At 43.2% G+C, this 20,211-nt stretch overlaps 1 protein-coding gene and 1 long non-coding RNA gene across 2 annotated transcripts; one reads left to right on the plus strand and one right to left on the minus strand.

The window, feature by feature from the left end:
• Positions 1-90: 90 nt before the first annotated feature.
• Positions 91-9,084, plus strand: LOC140117611 (uncharacterized). Its single transcript, XR_011853041.1, has 2 exons — positions 91-230; positions 8,348-9,084. It is a non-coding gene; the product is annotated as an uncharacterized lncRNA (long non-coding RNA).
• Positions 9,085-11,766: 2,682 nt separating this feature from the next.
• On the minus strand, positions 11,767-18,846 carry SPRYD7 (SPRY domain containing 7). Its single transcript, XM_072134502.1, has 5 exons — positions 18,646-18,846; positions 16,221-16,337; positions 14,396-14,562; positions 13,598-13,700; positions 11,767-12,872 (listed from the first exon to the last, which is right to left on the minus strand). Exons 1-5 carry the CDS (start codon positions 18,746-18,748, stop codon positions 12,775-12,777), a joined length of 588 nt encoding a protein of 195 aa, XP_071990603.1. The 5' UTR covers positions 18,749-18,846; the 3' UTR covers positions 11,767-12,774.
• Positions 18,847-20,211: the final 1,365 nt, after the last annotated feature.

Below are 20,211 nucleotides of genomic sequence, written 5' to 3' on the forward strand. Positions count from 1 at the left end.
TAATAAAGCTTTTCGGAAAGAGATTTAAAAAAACCGGGTTGGTTCTGGAAGCCGGTGGCGTTTCTTTGTGACGTAGTCTGTCACGTGGTGCTAGAGAGCGCGCCAGAGCCCGGCTAGTGGGCGTGGTAATAGAGCACGCCCCGTTCTCAAGATATTGGTTGGGCTCCGCCCACTTGGGTAACCCCATTTTTTTTTCCCCTTTAAGCAGAGGCGGCGGAGTGTGACTGCAGGTGAGGAGAGAGGGGGCGCTGTAGCTCCGGGAAAACTGAGAGAATAGCGGCACACGCCAGCACAGGTTGCCATTGGGGTGTATTGTACTATGGATCTGGATGCATAAGAATTAAAGGGGTGTTCTAGTTATCTGCAGATCTGACTGCTGGAAAGTGAGGTCTGTGGACCACCATATGAATGGAGCTGGCTGCTGCATGTGCCTAGGTCCACCATTGATTTTAAAAGGGCTAATGGAGATCCTGCCGTTCCCATACAGAATAAATGGAGTAGCTCTGCAATGGAGGACAGACCCTGAGCAATCAGTACATATCCTCTGCCATGTACAGAGGGTACAGAAAGTCTTCAAACCCTTTTTAGATTTTTTTAACTCTGTTTCATTGCAGCCAATTGGTAAGATCAAAAAAGGTTTTTTTTTCTGCCCATTAATGTACATTTGTTAATTTTTCGCTCCCCACCTTCTAAATTCTATAACTTTTGAGGGCCCATGCAGCTCACTGAGGCGGACGCAGGTGACTAAGCCTATCTCAGCGCTGCTTACAGCTCCACAGCACTGAACCAGCTACCATGACTTGGAGGAAGATGCCGCCAAAGGCCGTCCCTGTCGCAAACAATCCTGAAGATATTTCATACCATGCAGCAATCTAACATGGATTCAGTTCCCACGTCGACAGAACCTCGGTCTCCATCTGCAGAGAACTTTGCAGCATCACCCCCGCTCACCTCTCAGCTTACTCTGGATCACTTTTTCCACTCGCCCAGCCGCTATCTGATGTTGCCAAACAGGTACATGAGCTGGGACAGCAAGTGGTGGAGCTATTGTCTAAGACTGATGAGCTTGCAGAAAGGAGAGGCATAGTCCACCATGCTTTTTAAAGTCATTGCTCTTTCAGGCACCGCTGCCCACTACAGACAGTGAGAGGTTCTGCATGGACCGCATCTATAGGGCCCTGGTGAGACCAAGAAATGCAGACATGCCAAGGGATGTCATCTTGAGGTTGCACTACCCTGAGGTGCGCGACTCGCTCTTGCTGGCAGCCTGTAACATACACCTTGCCAGATTCCCCCCCCCCCCCCCCCATCGGTCCACCAGTTTGCGGACTTAGCCCTCACCACCACAGAAAGGAGAAGAGCCAGGAGACCAATGACCCTGGCCCTGCAACGGGAACAGATCAAATACAAGTGGGGCTTTCCATTCAGCCTTCTCTTTAAGGTTAAGACCACCACCTACATGGTACGCTCTTTGTCCAAGGCAGAGGAAGTGCTACACCATGAAAATATACAGTGGGATCAGCAGGGTCCTCTACCTCAACGACGGTGAGTCCACCTCCAGCCAAGGGGATGCCGGCGACTCATTGTGAAGAACAATCCACTGCATTGGCCTAAACTTTTTTAGCTAGTGATCAGCATTGAGGGAAGCTACTGAATGTTTCTGTGGGACTTAACCCTGGATGTGGTACAGTTATCATTGGGCCTAGGCCCCTAATGTTTAACACATGACTGTTTCTTTTCACAGCTAGGCATGCCATGTGCTGGACTACCATGACCCCACTACATCCAATAAAGCTTGCTTGGTGGGTGTCTGTGATATGAGACGCCATCTTTCTGAATATGTTTTAAATTATGGTCTGACAGGTTGGGCCATTTTGTTTTGTTTAATTCCACTGCTGCTATGTTTTATTGGGAGTATTCCCTATCCACTCAAGGTTCTTGCAAGTCGCTGTATATAACTTTCCACCATGTGTGAGTGATTTCTCCTAGCTGAAATGTAAAAAGCATTCCTTCATCACACTAAATTATGTCCTGATATATTATGTCTTCAGGAATCCCATTTTACTCCGAATTCATACCCGAAATTCCTTCATAGTAAATATCCTGTGACATATATATGCCTTCTTTTATATCAAAATCTGGGGGAGTTGTGACATTAAGTTCTGTCTCTTTAATTAAACTAGGGTAATAAAGACTATGAGGGTCCCAAACCAAACAAGGGCCCGCTGTAGCCTTCCAATTACCATCCCATTTCTCTTATTAATTTGGACACAAAATTGACCTGTTAGCCCTTCACCAAGATGTTTTTTGGTTTATATGGGAGGCAAGGGGCGGAGAATAGCTAAAAATATAATGTATGTCCACAAGTCTCGTGGGTGGCTGTCGGTGCCTAACTTCATTAAATATTATAGGGCATCTAGGATTGCACAGCTGTTGTCCATACATGTATCTACCGACCAACCATTATGTGTTGCGCTAGAGTCGACCCAGGTAGCACATTACTCTTTGAAATTGTTGATGTGGGCTACTACCCCCGTTATTGCCTTACTCCCCAAATCGGCATTATTTACTCTATATGTAATACAACTATGGCGGACTTTACATTTCAAGTACAAATTTCAATCTATCTCTCCAGCCCTACATATATGGGCCAACCCTATGTTCGCCCAGGACTTTTGGAAACATCTTTGAAATGGTGGATAGACAACAAGCTCTTGTGGTTACATGACTTTGTGGTAGAAAGAAGTTTCCATACTAAACTTCAACCTCCACCGGCCAAGTTATTAAAAATTCGGCTGGTGTTTAACTTTTTAAAGTCATTTATCCCCACGGGTACAGAATTATCATACACGACTGTCAATAGCAATTTACTCTTCCTGTAGATTGGCATCTCTTTCTCAACAATATGGACTGATAAATGAACCCCAAAGGATATGAAGTTACCTTTTATGTTAGGCAGCAAACCCCACTTTTGTATGATGAGAACTCACCCCGTGAGCCCGCAGAGCATTAAGAGGTTAAACAAGAAAAACTGAAATATCACATGGTCATAAGTATTCAGAACCTTTGCTCAGTGTTGAGTAGAAGCAGCTTTGGAGCTAGTACAGCCAGGAGTCTTCTTGGGAATGATGCTTCAAGTTTCTCACACCTGGATTTGGGGATCATCTGCCTCTTCCTTGTAGATCCCCCTCCAGTTCCCTCAGTTTCGATGGTGAATGTTGGTAGAAGCCATTTTCAAGTCTCCAGAGATACTCATGGTCAGGGCTCTGGCTGGGTCAGTCAAGAATGGTCACAGAGTTGTTCTGAAGCCTCTGCTTTGTTATTTTAGCTGTGTGCTTAGGGTCATTGTCCTGTTGGAGGGTGAACCTTCAGCCCAGTTTGAGGTCCAGAGCTCTAGAAGAGGTTTTCATCCAGGATATCTCTGTATTTGGCCACACTCATCTTTCCTTCAATTATAACCAGACGTCCTGTCCCCCATAGCATGATTCTGCCACCACCATGTGTCACTGTTGGGATTGTATTTGGCAGGTGATGAGACACGCCTGGTTTTCTCCACACATAGCACTTAGAATTAACACCAAAATCTTCAATCTTTGTCTCATCAGACCAGAGAATCTAATTTCTCATAGTCTGGGTCCTTCATGTGCTTTTTGCACACTGTATGCGGCTCTCATATGTGTTGCATTGAGGAGAAGCTTCAATCAGCACACTCTGCCATAAAGCCCCAACTGGTGGTGGGCTGCAGTGATAGGTGACTTTGTGGAACTTTCTCCCTTCTCCTTAAGCGTGCGCTCACATGTTCAGTTTTTCAGATTACGTTTTCCATGTCCAAACCAGGAGTGGAGTGAAAAAAAAGAGGCGTAGCAACTCTCAGTGGTGTGTTATCACCAATTATTATTCACACCTGTTTTTGGTTTCATAAACTGCATCTGAAAAACGTAACATTTGAACACACCCTCATGCATATCTCGAGCTCAGCCACAGTGATCTAGGGGTTCTTGTTTTTTACCTCTCTCACCAAGGCTCTTCTCCCACGATTGCTTAGTTTGGCTGGACGGCCAGGTCAACCCAAATGTCTTCCATTTAAGGATTACAGAGGTCACTGTGTTCTTAGGAACCTTAACGCTGCAGAAATTCTTTTGTAACCTTGGCCAGATCTGTGCCTTGCCACAATCCTGTCTTTGAGCTCCTTGGGCAGTCACTTAGACCTCATGATTCTCATGTGCTCTGACATGCACTGTGAGCTGTAAGGGCTTATATAGACTGGTGTGTGTCTTTCCTAATCAAGTCCAATCAGTTTAATTAAACACAGCTGGACTCCATTGAAGGAGTGGAGCATCTCAAGGAGGATCAGAAGGAATGGGTAGTATGTGAGTTTTAGTTTTTCTTGTTTTGTTTTAGCAAAAATATCTTTTTTATTCATAGGGGTACAAGACCTGCCAATCTTCTGCTTGACACTACAGACAAATCAGGCAGAGATGCAGACATCTCAGATCTCTGACGGTCTGCGATTCCATTAAAGTGAGCCCAGAAGAACACTAATATAGGGATGGAGGATTCTGCCAGTGTCACACAGCTCATCCACAGGGGTGCTTGTTGTCATACAATAATCAATCAATATTCATGACATCCAATGGATAGCTTATTTATTAGATGTAGAAGGAAAACCCCTTTAACATATAAGACCAGGTTAGGGCCAGCATCCTGCTGCCTGGCAAACCAATGAGCACTTCCACCGCTGATGGCTCCTCTCCTGCCACTCTGTGTCCTGACACTGATCGTATGCACCAGTGTCAGAACCCAGAGCAGAGTGGTGCATACTGAAGTTGGCGCACATGGTAACGATGTGGCTGCCACCATCTTGCCTGATAGACCCAATTGACAAGGACCTAATATATTGATATCATGAAGAGACTGAGAGCCCTACAAGTTCCCCCTATGCTCTATACCAGGGGTAGGAAACCTATTGCTCGGGAGCCACATGTGGCTCTTTTGTTGGCTGCATCTGGCTCTCAGACAGATCTTTAATAAATAGTGATGGCTGCTGTGTGTGTGTCATAGACTGATCACTGGACACAGGCAGTGATGTTACCGCTGCCTACGTCCTTTGTGCGACCCAGCCGCCATTGTCTAAGCCAGGGCCAAAGAGAAGAGTGTGGGAGCGATGGGGAGCGCAGGTGAATATTCATTTTTATTTTTTTTTTGCTGTAACTACCTATCTTCTGGGAAGCATGTGCTGTGGCTACCTATACACTGGGGGTATGTGCTGTGGCTACCTATATACTGGGGTGCATGTGCTGTGGCTAGCTATCTACTTGGGGGCATGCGCTGTGGCTACCTATCTACTGGGGGTATGTACTGGAGCTACCTATCTACTGGGAGGCACCTGCTGTGGTTACCTATCTACTGGAGGTATGTGGTGGGGATACCTATCTACTGGGAAACATGTGCTGGGGCTACCTATCTACTGGGAGGCATGTGCATATTGTAGGGCTCTTATGGAACAATTTAAAATATGTGGCGCTCATGGCTCTCTCAGCCAAAAAGGTTCCTGACCCCTGCTCTATACAGTACGCTTGAGGGTGGTCGCATTTGACCTCCCATGCATTTGATGCTCCAACGGATGCGATGAGAACAGACTAAGACACCCCGCTCCTGAATAGGATTCTACTGCCACCTGCTGGCCGGCTTGGTTATCACCACCATTGTGATTAAGAATGGAGTCCATGCTGTGCTAACATGCTGTTAAGATGTGCGATTGCTACGGGCCTAGTTGAATGCCTGAGGACTTCTGTATTTGGGAGATGGGACTAATTGCTGATGTGTCATCTGACGATTCTGTAAGAACACAAATTTATGACTTGCTTCTCTGTTTTTGGGAAATTGCCACCTCATTCCCTTTTACAGGGGGAAATAAGGGGCTTTATAAGTTCCGTATAACATGTACAGTTTTTGGCTATTGGCTAATGTTATTAACGTGCTTTTCTGCTATGTGAGGAGCTTGGGAGACGCCATGCTTTCCGCACTGCAACCTGACATTTTATGCTTAGCTGAGACCCATTTAGTGAAGAACAATGGGGCTCATTCACTTACCCGGTCCTGTCGCGTTTCCGCGGCGCATTGTCCAACGTGGATTCGGGTTCTGCCGGGATTCACTAAGGTCGTGCGCCTGATATCCATTAGGTGTCGCTGCTGCGCCAAGGTCCGCCGGAGTTCACCTGCTTCTTCCTGGTGCATGTGAGTGCTTTATTCTTGCAACCCATTTAGTTTTTTAAATTCCGCGTTTTTTCCGAATCCGTCGGGTTGTCCGACAGCCACGCCCCCGGTTTCTGTCGCATGAAAGCCACCAAAATCAGATTGCGTGCGCCAAACGGAAAAATTCGGGAAACCTGATGAAAGTGTGGCCGCGGAGCCCTTAGTAAATGAGCCCCAATGTGTCTGTTATCATGTCCCATGAATTTCATTCTACTTACTCTTCTCACCCTCAGGGGGTCAGTGTGTTGATTCATTGGTCTATTCCATTAACCTGTAATGAAAATTTGATTGACCCTGATGGCATGTTTGTGTGCCTCTAATATAACATATATGAAACAGTCTTCCTATTACTAGCAGTATATGTCCCCCCTCCATTCTCCAGTGCTATCCTTAAAAAGGTGTTGTGGCTGCGACTCCTGATCACCCAGAGCTAACGATGGGGGAACTTTATCAATTATTTGATTCCCCATTTGGATAAATATCATACAGGCTCGATACCCACAGATGCTTCCCCGCGGTCTTAGCTGGGTTGCTGCAAGAGTGCGAATTCTGTGAAATTTGTTGGGTCCACAATCCTTCAACTAAGCAGCACTCCTGTTATTATAGGTCTCTGTCCCGCATTGATCTAGCCATAGGCTCTGAGCACCTGTTTAATTTCTTGGGGACTGTTGAATATCTCCCACAAAGTGTGTCTGGAGTTATAGAGGAATTTCTCAGTTTTAATATGCATACGGCGTCCTGGGGAGCAGTGTGGGAGTGCTTGAAGGGGACCCTGCATGATGATTATTTTTATAACATTTACGCACATAAAGCGGACAACTATGCGTTAACTAGATCCTTATCACAGGCGGTAAATGTAGCAGAATCCTCCTATATAGCCGGTCCCTCTGATGAATGAAAACAGTTCCGCTTATACATTCCTAACGAACGGGTCCCTCTTATATTGCGGGTATAGCAGATATACCAGTCACCATTCTCACGTCAGACCATTTTTAGATAGATTTTACACTTATTATTATAAAGAACTCTACTAGTCTCAGTTGACTCAACAGAAGCGGCGACAGAATATGTTTCTAATATCTCTTTACCGATACTCCGGAGGTTAGTAACCAATTAGAGGGACAGGTCACTAATTGGACGATGCACTGGTGGAACTTGTCAATGACATAGCACCAGGATGCGATGGTTTGCTGGTGGAACTCTATAAACTACACAGGGATCTCCTGCTGCTGATAGTGTTACAGGGTGTTTGCCTAGATTGAGGAGGGAGGCCATAATGGTGGTGTTATTAAACCCAGGCTCCTACAGGCCTATATCCTTATTGCCAGTAGATGTTACTGGTGAAGGTGCTAGCTAGACACCTATATTGCCAGTGATTTCAGCCCAGTCCAGCTTCAAGTCAGAGAGATCTACCACAATTGATATTAGGCGCCTGCATCTGAACAAAGAACTGGCCAGGGTATCCCGCCTGTCGTCTTGCTCGACGCTGCCAAGGCATTTGATAGTGTCGAGTACGAGTTTTTGTGAGCGCTGGTGCAGGGGATTGGTTTTGGCCACAATTTATGACATGGGTGCGACTTTTGTACTCACAACCATTTGCAAATAATGCTGAGATAAGAAATGTCGGGGAGAGGAAGGGGACAGCAGAACGGCAGGACTAGGGATCTCTCCTCTCTAATTCCTGCCATGTACTTCCCCCATGTGGTCAGCAGCTACTGGAACAGATCTGTATAAGTGTATAAATGTATATATCACTGCATAAATGTGTGTGCATGAGTGTATACATATGTGAGTATACAAATATATATTTGCAGCTGGGGGGGTAAGAATTAGGTGTGTGTGGGGGGATGAGGGGGGGGGGGCATTAAGTCTATGGGGCCGTGCCTCTTCAGTTACCCTACAATACATACTTGCATAAAACTGATCTACAAAGAGTGTATATGGACACATCATACATAGGAGATATGTGTATACTATATCCTTTACCATTATACCTCCAATATATGTCTATTATTTGTAATTCTAAATATTAAATAGGAATAACAAGACTTCAATCTGTCGAAAGTTTATTTAAACAATCTTACAAATACAGTTTCAGACAGGAAAACACCTTGAAACAATGGAAAACGGATCAGTGACAAAAAGGACAACAAGCAAACAAAGAGCCAACAAGACATTATCTGCTTATATCACATGTGCGTGGACAGTATGTATAGGAGGCAGTGATTCCATGTAACCTGCTGCAACGGATGAGAATAAAACGCCATGAAAACAAAGGAGGATATGTGCATTATTTATATCAGGTTTTTTCTTCAATGCACCAATACATCTGATAAAACCTATAATAATTTTTATTAGAAGAAATGGTGTTTGTAGCTCTTACACCGTCCTTGCCAAAAACAAACCTGATCCGGGTCATTATATTACCCTTCTATCCACCCCCTGCTTCCGTCTGCGAAACTCGCTCCGAGCACTTGTGGGATTTCCCAGACCGAACCTCAAATCACTCAACGGAACAGCTCAGCGATTTCAGGTTCGGTCTGGGGATTCACGCAAGTGAACGGATTGAGTTTCTTGTACCGAACTTGGGAGTGGGATTTAAACAGTAGGTAACATGACAGTGTTCAGTACTAAAAAGTGGTGGATGCATTTCCTGGATGGACCACAGCCTTAACGGAGAATATGTACTGGTCTGGCCATACAGGGATGCACTGCCTTCTATCTCACTATGATGCTAATAGTTATAGTCACCTGGCCATAATCACTCACATTGCACTGGATGGACCAAGGTTGTGTTACATGTTATACACTTGTCGCTCAGATGCATTGCTGTACTGAAAAAAAATATATAGCTGCTGTACTGGACATTGCATCCAAGGGCTGGATTATGTTTTTAGACTCCTCTTTAATTATTTTTAGAAAACTGGTGTACAAGTCCGGATAAATCTCCTCCTTTTTTTGTCTCGACTTGACAGATGGGACAACAAATAGTAGTACAAGAAACCAGTGATATACCCCCAGTACGTTCAAACAATCTGTAAAGAGTCATAGGGACGGAGCCGCTCTACTTTAAGTGTGACACTGACCGGTCTCAACTCCAAGCATTAATGCCCCACATGGATTTTATCACAATCCCACCCCCCCCTTTCCTGGGAGACAGGAGGAGTATCCCTCACTTTACTACAAATTGTGATCCAGCGTAAAGGTAAAGCAGTCAGGTACGCCATAAACCTATGAGTCGCTATCAATCATTAGAATATGGCACATTTTTTTTAAAATGTACTCTTCCTATGTAATGCTGCATTGTGCAGAACATAAAAGGACATCATTATCAACCCAATTCCAACAATAAATATATATGTGTGTATATCTGTCAAAAGGAAAAAAAAAACCTGTTTGATACAATTTTTATAACATTTCCATCTGCTCCCTATTATTGGTGCACACAAAAAGTGGATGTATTAGGCTGCATTTACACAAATGTATGCCTGCACGGAAATGCATTGTGTATGGGCCGTGACACTGGGAAAGAAAGGACATGTTCTATCTTTTCCCCATGTACGGAGCGGTGGCACTGTATGACTCCATGCTGCTATTGCCGTCTATGGGGGATGTATGTACATGTAGTGTGAATGCAGCCTTACCCTAAGCAACCAATCTTTCTTACCTATTGCACAAAATATTGGAGCTGGATTCTGATTGGTCACCACTGGGTTGCAGCTCCACTATGTCAGAACTTTTGGGCCTCCTCTACAAAGCCAACGTTCATACATGAGCTTATTTGTCTCTTCAGACAAGGATTCAGAATAATTTAGAATCATTTTAAAACTTTATATCCTATTTTCATAAAACCTGACAACATCCAGTTGAGCTTCCAATGGATTGATTCTTTGGTAGTATTTCTTTCTTTTTAAATTAACCTATGAAGTACAATATCCACAAATATACAGTATCCAGAATATATTCACAGTGCATTTAGTCACAACATCAAAAGGTGCAAGCAAACCTCAGAAATAAAACTTAGAAAAATAAATATATTCAATTGAACGTTTATCGAAATCACTTGTAGTTTCACTATTAACCCTTTCCACAAGGTTAAAGGGTCTTACTGATCCAAAAGTTACTTGTATGTACATATCACACTTGTAATACTTCACGTGAACACTCCAGCTTCATACCGCACCTGCAGACGGGTGTACTATGTGCTTAACATTTTTCATCAACTATTCGAATAAGATCCAAGTCAAACCACCTTATGGTTTGGGGTATAAAGTTATGCCGCTAGCAATGCATCTGCGTGGTTAAAGTAGCCTGATCCTGCATTTATTTGAATATGCGAAGCGATCCGACTACAAACAGGGCTTGCTTGTAGTCTGTTACCGCTGACTGCATAAAATTGTTTGTGAAGGTAGGCATAGCATAGCAACCTTCTAGTCATGTGCTGTGTGATTCTACAGCTCAGGTCATCTTTAAAGGGGTTTTCCCATGAAATAATGTTTTCAAATTTTAATCCCCTAGTCATGTTTACATAATAAATATAATTTTTGACCCCTTGATTTGCAATTTCACTATTTTTTTTTTGCTGTTTTAGCTCCTATCACTCAGTGATGCTCAATGTGAAATTCTAACGTGTGGGTGGGGACTCTCTAAGCAGACACATTATGATCCCTATAGGGCTTTGAGATGATGTGTGCTGACATTGTGCTTAGATTATCAGGGTACAGGGTTTATCTACATTTTTATTTAGCTTCTGAACAGTCTACTAGTACTGACAAATAGTATCTTGCACTGCAAGATAAGTTAGAGGGAATTGTCTGACCATAGCCAGAAGATTTATGGAATTATATCATTGAAATGCTGTATTTTTGTTAATAACATTGAATTGGAGAATGTGTTATTTTGTTATCCTGAGTATATTTAAGAATCTTGTCTTCAATGGAATAATTGGTGGGTGTCCAATAATCTAGTCGCAAGAGCCAGATTAAACTAAGAAAACCGAGAATACAGTAGTTGAGCCAAAATACAGCAGCTTAGCTTCTATAAGCTTGAATGAGAAATGAGATCACCACTCAGCAAAGAAAAGATTTGTGTTTCTGGCTGCTGCAGACTAATTGAATATTGGTGAGGTATCCTGAGACTAGGTCATCAAAATAAAATGGAAAATGCCTTTAAGGTTTATGGGACCACATGCTGGCGGATAAGAGGTGTATGCTTCATCTGTAGGGCTGAACATATAGGCAAAACTTTGCCTTGATTGGGTCGTCTCCTGACTTAGGCTGAGAGCAGAGGGCTTGTATAAGAATGCATGTAGCTGGTTTTGGGGAGCTTTGGGCTCAGCTGGGTGTCTACTTACATCATCCCAATATTTGTTTTTTTTTGTTTTTTTTCCTCCAGTCAGCTCTGTACATGTGATCAGTAGGTATAACGGGCTTTGGATCCCATCCAATTATTAAAAAAAAAAAAACCCTTTGAGAATTTCCTGAATTAGGCTATATTCACACTGCCGTTGCCCGCCCGTACCGTACCGTACCGTAGCGGGCAACGGCAGTGTACGGGGAGAGGAGGAGGAGGTGAGCGCAGCTCACCCCCGCCCCTCTCCATAGCAACCTATGGCGCACGGCCCCGTATTACGGGAAAAGATAGAACAGGTCCTATCTTTTTCCCGGGTACGGAACGGTACGGTGCCGCACGTGTGCTGCACCGTACCGCTCCCGTAGGGTGCCGTGCGCCCATAGGAGTGTATGGGGGACGTATATCGGCCGTATATACGTCAGCCGTATATACGTCCCCCATACGTTCGTGTGAATATAGCCTTAGTCTTCCCTCTTAGCCAGACATCTCAATATGCCATATAAACTTTATTAGTGTCTAAATAAACCAGTAAAAGAAATCTGCAAACGGTGTCAATCCCAGGGTGCCTCATGTTATAATACCCGGTGGCCAATATTGCGGCAGAACATAGACAAACAAATCGCTAATCTGGTTGAAAACTGTGTGCGCTTCAGTATCTATGATGCAGGCACATGTGATGTGAAAGTTATGAATCATAAGGTGGCTGGATATAGGTTAGCTACTTTATGCAATGGGCGGAGAGCTTCTGAGACACAAGCACAAAGTCATAAGGCACTCTGGGACTGAAGATGTAGAAAGCAGCAAATAGTGTCCCCAAGTATAACTCCAGTTCTATTAGAGCTGCCACAAAAAAACTAAAATTATTCTGAGAAGAACAGTGCATGGTAGAGAATGCCCTACATAATACTGGACCAGTGTAAAGAGTTCCACTAAGTTACTGGCGAACAGGATCAATGTACAATGACATCACAAACATATCAGGTCAGGATCTGAAGAGCGTGGTCCTTGTGGGTGGGCGACAAGTTAGAAAATACTTACATACACACACACACAAGATCCAAAAGAGGTCTGCACCCAGTGATAGAAATACAAAGCACATTTTCGGTAGGCCTCGTGCAGCTCTGAATAGGAGACAGATGCTTTGGAGAAGCTGTGGGGAGACAGTCTTTAGAAAATCTGCTGCTCAAATAAGATCTTCTCAAACCCGGGAGGAGGAGTGTGGTAGAACTCGCTGAACTGACAATCCAGGATCGCGCTGTCATCCACTAGAGGAGAAAACACAGGGGCGCTCAGCCAGAGGTTTCATTTATTTTATGGCAAATATCAATGTGCCCTCATGACATTATCTGAGATATGATAGAGAGGAGATGCTGTGGTCTGTGTATGACTTGCCCAAAGCCTCATGCACAAGACACTGTGCGTCAGCCGTGACCTGGCAGCACAAACAGCGGCTTTAGTTTCTATTAGGAACGTGCACCACCGCGCTGTGAGCGCAGCAACTGCGCACACCGCAAAGAAAGGACATGTCCTATTCCTGCCCATGTTTGCGGCACCAGAAACCATTTCCTATGGACAATGCTGGCGAGTGGTACTCACTGGGAGATATACGTTGCCGGAAATGTACAGCGAACATCACTACTGGAGGCCCGCAAAATGCACACCTTTGGGTGCACAAGGCCTGAAACGGCAACTCCTGACAGGATCCCAACTTGTTCACAGTAGATTTTAGCACAGATTTTTCCATCAAGAAAATCTGAGCTAAAAAGTAATACGTTGCACATTCTGAGCAAAATCCACCCAGATTTCACAAATATAGCACGTGTTGATCAAAATCCACAAGCCCAATGATTTTGTAAAATTTGCTGTGTAAACATCCCCTTAATCCACACAGATTGACCGATACATCCCTCAGTGATATCCAACAAACAGTAATCAAAGATCAAAAATGTATTTTTTGGAAATTTCCCTTCACAGAAGAAACATGACCTACCATACACAACAGGAAACACGGTCCCTCGGATACCAGATGCAGGACAATGCATATTCTTCCCATTTAGGTAAACGTTTAATTCTACGTGATCATAGGTAATACCCTAAGGAAACACACACAAGTAATATATTTTAAACTCACTCGATACAAATGACAAATTCTGTATATCGTATTTTTACCATATCATCGACATAAGAAGACACAGGTGTGCACCGAAGGTTCATTTGAATATGTAGTTAAATCGATTTTTTTAGCTAAACTAAAGGTGGATGTCCCTAACTAAAGTATATGCCAGCATCAGTATTAAATAGCCTACAGGGTGGTGTTCTTGCATGATTTCATCATGCGAGCAGTGGTAGGTTTCCTTAAAGGAGGCTTCAGTCTCTCCTAGGATAGTAAGAGTTCTTCAGATCTCCACAGGGGGGAGCAACTACCTTATTTTTACTTTCACTGCAAGCGAAAGTACGGTAAACTTTCAAACTCTTATCTAAGGTTAATAGAAAGGGACAGAAATTCATAGAATATTAAAGACAGGATCGTGCGTGTTATTTTCTAGCTCAGCCATCTCATATACTAAAAATGGCTAAAAATCAAATATTTTTTGATACTCCACTATCTTGTATTGGTTTATACAGCCTATTACATACAATTCCCCTCTTTTTCTTCTTGAATTACATAAAAATCAAAGATCACTCCTTTTTTAATTTTCTTTTTAAACATACAAACCCTCACAATAATAATGGAACAGCTAAAGGAAACATACATCATTCCATCAGTAGGATACCCCATCTGGCTTACCACTACATCTCCCTCCTGTGGAAGGCTATTTGCTGGCAGCCTGTTCTTCTCTTCATTGTTGTAATAGATGGCGCCATCATTTCTGATCACGAGGCTGTGCCCATCTCGGCCCAATGGGATCAGATTTAAATTTGCTTTTTGAGTGGCAACTCCGATGCCCCATATACCTGTAAGAGAACGAATAAACAAGCTGAAATCTAGTCTCTCCATTCTTAGTATAAACTTAAAGAGAACCTGTCAGCCCCAAAAAGCCCCATCCAAACATGCCCCCCATTATCCTCTCCACTGATTGCCCACCGATGAGGTAACTTTCTGCCACTATTTTATGGCCACCAATGAAGTAAAATTTTCATGTCTACATATGGGATATAAATTACCCACATGACTTAGTGCAATTACTAGTATTATATAGATTTGTGTATATATAAAAATATACTATAGTATATATACACACACTACCACAGTCACATGATCTGTAGTGACATGTGACATCACAGCTGATGGGATTTGGAATGAGATTTGGAGAAGAGGAGGAGGTGGTTTCCAGAGTCTAGGGGATGGATTATTGGCTGCATAACAATCACATCCTGCATTTGAATATTACTACAGGAAAATGATATGCAAGTTATACAATGATGGCACAACCCAGGAAAATATAAATTAGCAGATAGGAACCCTGATTAATAGCACGTGGTGTGCTCTGAAGGATGGGAAATTCTGGGGTGACAGGTCCTCTTTAATGTATGATTGTACTGCATCAACTAGAAGAGACATGGAAATCATGTGAATCATCAAAAGTGAAACAAACCAACATCCAATGCTTACACACAAGCGTGTTATTTTACAAGTGTGACACATATAGCAAGACTCTGAAGTAGAAAACATTCTCCCAAACATAGGTCCAACCCATTACAGAAAACTGGCGTAGAAGCAGCGATAAATCTCCCTCATAGTATTTTACGTTTCTTTATTATCAGAACTCAATTTTTTTTAAGACTGAAAAGTCCCATAATCCCCTTCCTTCCTTAGTAGCAAGGGATGGAATGGGAATCATGTGCACCTAACAAGTATTCCTAATTTATAATATTATGGCGTATCATTATAAAATTATGAATGAGGAGTTCAAACTAATGCATTTAAAAGGGTTGGCTCAAGTTGAAAAATTATCCCAATCTAAAGGATAGGGAACAATTTGCTGAGAACTGGGCCCCACCACAATTCACTAGTATAGGGGAAACGTTTCTCCAAATGAATGGAACAGTAAGTTGAGCATAAATCCTGTGGAACAGCCAAAGATGGTACAGCACCCATCTCTTAAATTAAATCTTCCATGAAAATTAAGTTTGATAAACCAGGGACACTCATAGATCCAGGCTGTGGTAATATTCTTATATTTGTGATCCAAGGTCTCCTTTCTTTTAAAGTCAACTTGTAAAATTATGCTAATAAAGAAGACGTACTCTGGGGGGGGGGTATTATCAAAACCCCTCTGTACTGCAGTTTCATGTACTGTTACACTGTCTCTCCAACACCCCTGCATGGAAGATCTCTGGTAATGCTCCCTCAGAGCCGTTGTTCTCATTAGCAGAATTCTAAATTCTTGATTTTAGAAGGAAGGAGGCCATGAATAACAAATATAAGATGATTACTAAAGTCACAGTGCCAGGATCTTTGAGTAGGTGCCCCTGGTTTATCATGCTGGATTATGATGGTAGACTTCCTTGAAGTGAAATTGGGCTGTGTTGTAGTCCCTTGCACAGAACGTGGCAAATAATAATTGGCTAACTGCTTGGTGGCAAGTAAAGGTTGTCCTGCCGACATTTACCTGTAGATTGCACTTTAAATTCGAAGTAGCTCTTGTTTTGATGCAGAGGTGCATTGGCGAGACAAGCCCCAGTGCCACAGATTCTTCTGCCATTCTTAACAATTACAACATCGGTTCCTGCAAAGAGAATGAGAAACACATTAAGATACAAAGCTAAAGCTGATCCAGATTTCCTTTCAGTTTCCTACTTCACCGGTTGACCACACTGCTGAGGACCAAACTCTGTGCATCACAGTGATCCCCCATGTCATCTCCAGTGCTTCCCCATGGAACAGCAACAAACGGCAATTTCATATGTAATGACATATTAATCACTATGATGCAAGGAGTCCCGTCCCCTGCATTGTATCCGGTTTGTGAATCAGAACACTGCATGGTAGTAGTCTGTCTGAGCTGTTGAAATCCCGACTGACTTTTTCATGGGATGCGGACTGAACAAAGATTTCATAAAAGCACATGCTCCAAATTATATTAGCAGCTTTGTATCGTGGGAACAGATCCATTCCTAATCAAATGCATCCGTATCATCTATTTTAATTCTAAGCACAGCAAAGTATGCTGATCTAAGCCAACCCAGAATGCACTTCCACAGGAAACTTCCAACAGTTTGTCACCAATCGCCAGCCTTAAAGAGCATCTACCACCAGGATGAAGGACTGTATGCTATAGGTTCTATAGGTATAAATGGAGCCTGAAGCCCCTCAAACTCATTAGCATACAACCCTTCACCCTGGTGGTAGATGTCCTTTAAAGGGGATATATCAACTATTTAAGCAAGATATGCGATAACAAGCTGATTAGTAGGGTCCAACTGCTGAGACCCCCAAATTGCATTCTGCTGCTCCATTCAATACTTAAATTATAGGGCACATTAATTAATTAAAATTGGACCGTTGATCTCCAGATCATGATCAGCTTGTTATCCCCTGTCCTATAAATAGGGGATAACTTAACCCTTTAACGCTCCATGATGTACCTTTACGAATGGGGCAGTTAGGGATGTGTGAAGAGGGCCCATGGCCTGGAGTCAGGACTACTGGGCGTTTACTGCATTATGCAACACGGTACTGGCACTGATCACAAGTGTTAACCATTTAAATGCTGCTGGTAAAGCCATGATCCATCGCCGTTACAGTCTATACAAGACCCAAATGACATTGGTCATTTCAGTAGATCTGTTACAATTTGCAGGCGGCACATTGTAACAGATTGTAAACAAATCCACCATATACTACAATAAAGCGGTAGGATTTCGTAGGAACAATCAGACCTCCTATGGTTAACGTACCCTAAGGGGTCTGCAAATACAGTAAAATAAAAGTTCTAATCTGCCCCCCGTTGGTATTAAAAGTGATGGAAAGATCATACAGTCCAAAAATTGTAGCAATGAAAAAGTAATCTGGCCCTGCAAAAAAAAAAAAAAAAAAAAATGACACCTTACACGGGTCTGTACACTGAAGTATGAAAAAGTGTCGGAAAATTGTGACTATTTTTGTAATAAAACCTATATAACTTTGGCATCCATGTGATCGCACCGACTAAAAGAATAAAGAGTGGAAGTGTCATTTGGAGCGCACAGTAAAAGTTGTGAAAAAGAAAAAAGAAAATCGCAAAAACAAATGCATATTTTCATCGCATTTGAATTTTTTTCCCCAGCTTACACAGCATGGAGTATTAAATACTGTCACTTATTTGTTGCGCAGAAAACGAGCTCTTTACAAAGAAAAAAAAACCCCAAAAGTTATGGATTTTAAAGGAGGAGAATGAGAAAATAGAAACTGAAAAAAAAAAAGTCTGCGCTCTTCAAGGGGTTCTCCAGCGACCTACAAGTTAGCCCCAATCCACTGGATACAAGGGACTCCTGTTTTCGTCATCCCTGGCGTTCCCAACACAGGGACCCCCCGCCGATCAGCAAGCTATTTAAGGATAAGGTTAAATAGTACAATCCCATCTATTTGCCCGTCTATGAATGGGAGCCCCTGGCTCTCCACTGAGAGGGTATTTGAGTAGAAGATAGGATATTTTTGTAATCAGCCCAATTCTTTCCCCCCCCTCAGTTGATTAGATGTCTCCAGAGGTGTGTGGCAGTGTCCCCCCCCCCTCTCTGTAAACATATACAGTCCTGTCCTGTAACACTAGAGCCGGGTGAGTCAGGCCATAATTATCTCATGTATAGGAGGCTATGGCCTATGCTGGAGACATATCTATCAGCCATAGAACATATGTGCAGCAGACGTGAGGAAGTACACGTAGTGCAGGACTGGGTGTCCATAGAGGCGATATTAACCCTGCAGTCTCTGGTCAGTGTCCCCTCCAGCCGGAGCCGCCTGATACATGAGCCATGGATACAGGAAGTGCTGAGGACACTGGATATGTGGAGGAGGGGGCGCTGCCTATACACATACACACGGGGCCCCGCACTCACCCATGTGATGAGTGTCCAGCTGCACGGCCGGCATCTCCTTCAGCGGAATATGTCCGGAGCCGCCATCCCCGCAACACCTAAAGCAGCAGGAGAGGAGCGACATAGCGACCACAGTGAGGAGCGCAAGCAACTGCCGGCTATCTGCTGCTACTACTGTGTACAGGGCGGCTCTGAGCGACGCCTGGAGAAGACACAGCGACACCTTCTGGACTGGAGCATCATGTCATGAACCGTAATCTCTTTTTGCCCACGTTGACCAATCACCGATTAGCTTTCATTTCTTCTCCCGTTACTGAAGAACTTAAGCGGCGCTGTGATTGGTTATTTAAGGTTGTTAAATGTTGTTTGCCTAATGTATAATGTAATCTGCTCTCAGTATTGGCTTCATTTATCAGCCTTTAAGGGGTGTCCAGTCAGTCACAACAGCTTAGCCCCTATCCACAGGATCTAATTGATAAGACCCACACAGATCACAAGAATGGGGCTCCAATGTACCCTCATAGAACCCTAGATGAAATAAGGAGCCAGGCGGGCGTGTGCCCTGCTGCCCTATTCATCTTTTTGGTGCTAATGGAGATAGCCGATACTAGGCTATATCTGTGAGTTCCATTATTTGGGGTGCAACAGGGGTACAACAGACCCCCGATCTTGTGATCTGTGGTGGTCCCATTAATGAGACACCCATTAATTAGCAACAGTGTCGTACTGGCATGTGTTGGGCCTACCAGAGGTGGTGATCTTGAGGGCCCAACCTTCAACCATAAAATACCATCAAAAAATCATATCATGTAGGATGTATCATCGAAAAGATCTAATAATCTGGAATATCGGAATCATCCTATATGAAATAGATCATAATATCCAGTGATTACTCCATTCACTTCAAAATGAGAATCTTTGGGGACCATTATGAAGTGTTAGAACCTGGGGCCCACCGGAGGATTCTCTGATGCTCTGGTGGGCCAGTCCAACACTGATTAGCAATCCTGTGGATAGGGGCTAACGTTTTGTGACTGGACAACCCCTTTAAAGAAGTTGTTCGGAGGTTGAAAAACATGATTGCTTTCTTCATAATACAACGCCACATCTGATCATGGTTAGTGTCTAGTATTGCAACTATGCTCCATTCAACTCTGTATAATGAGCTGCAATACTGGCACTAACCATGGTCAGGGGTGGCGCTGTTTTTGGAAGAAAGCAGCTATGTTTTTTACGTGACGTTTTCCTTGTGTTTTCATAAGCATCCAAAGCACAAGTAGGAGGGGGTTTGGCCAAAACATATGGAAAATGCATATGCGTTTTTGCCAAACCCTCTCCCACTTGCATTTTAAATGCATTTAAAAATGTGATAAATACGCCACATGGAAATCCACCCTCTGGATAATTCTTGAAGATGAGTCCTGTATTCTATTTGTCTTCATACATTTGCAACCATTATTTTATATCTATGTTGCAAATATTATATTACACTTCCTGTACATTGCAAAAATCGGTTGTGAAAAACAATTTTATATCAGTCTGGCATCTGTTATTCATGGATCCTCCAAAATCTATAGTCTTGAATGA

Source organism: Engystomops pustulosus, chromosome 2, assembly GCF_040894005.1.
Source record: "Engystomops pustulosus chromosome 2, aEngPut4.maternal, whole genome shotgun sequence".
In the NCBI taxonomy this organism is placed as follows: Eukaryota; Metazoa; Chordata; class Amphibia; order Anura; family Leptodactylidae; genus Engystomops; species Engystomops pustulosus.

Coding starts and splice junctions, on each gene's coding strand:
- SPRYD7 (XM_072134502.1), bottom strand. CDS start 18,748: ATGTCGCTCCTCTCCTGCTGCTTTAGGTGTTGCGGGGATGGCGGCTCC. Junction 16,338..18,645: donor GCTGGACACTCATCACATGG/GTGAGTGCGGGG, acceptor TTCTCTTTGCAG/GAACCGATGTTGTAATTGTT. Junction 13,701..14,395: donor CACAGGAGGGAGATGTAGTG/GTAAGCCAGATG, acceptor GTGTTTCCTTAG/GGTATTACCTATGATCACGT.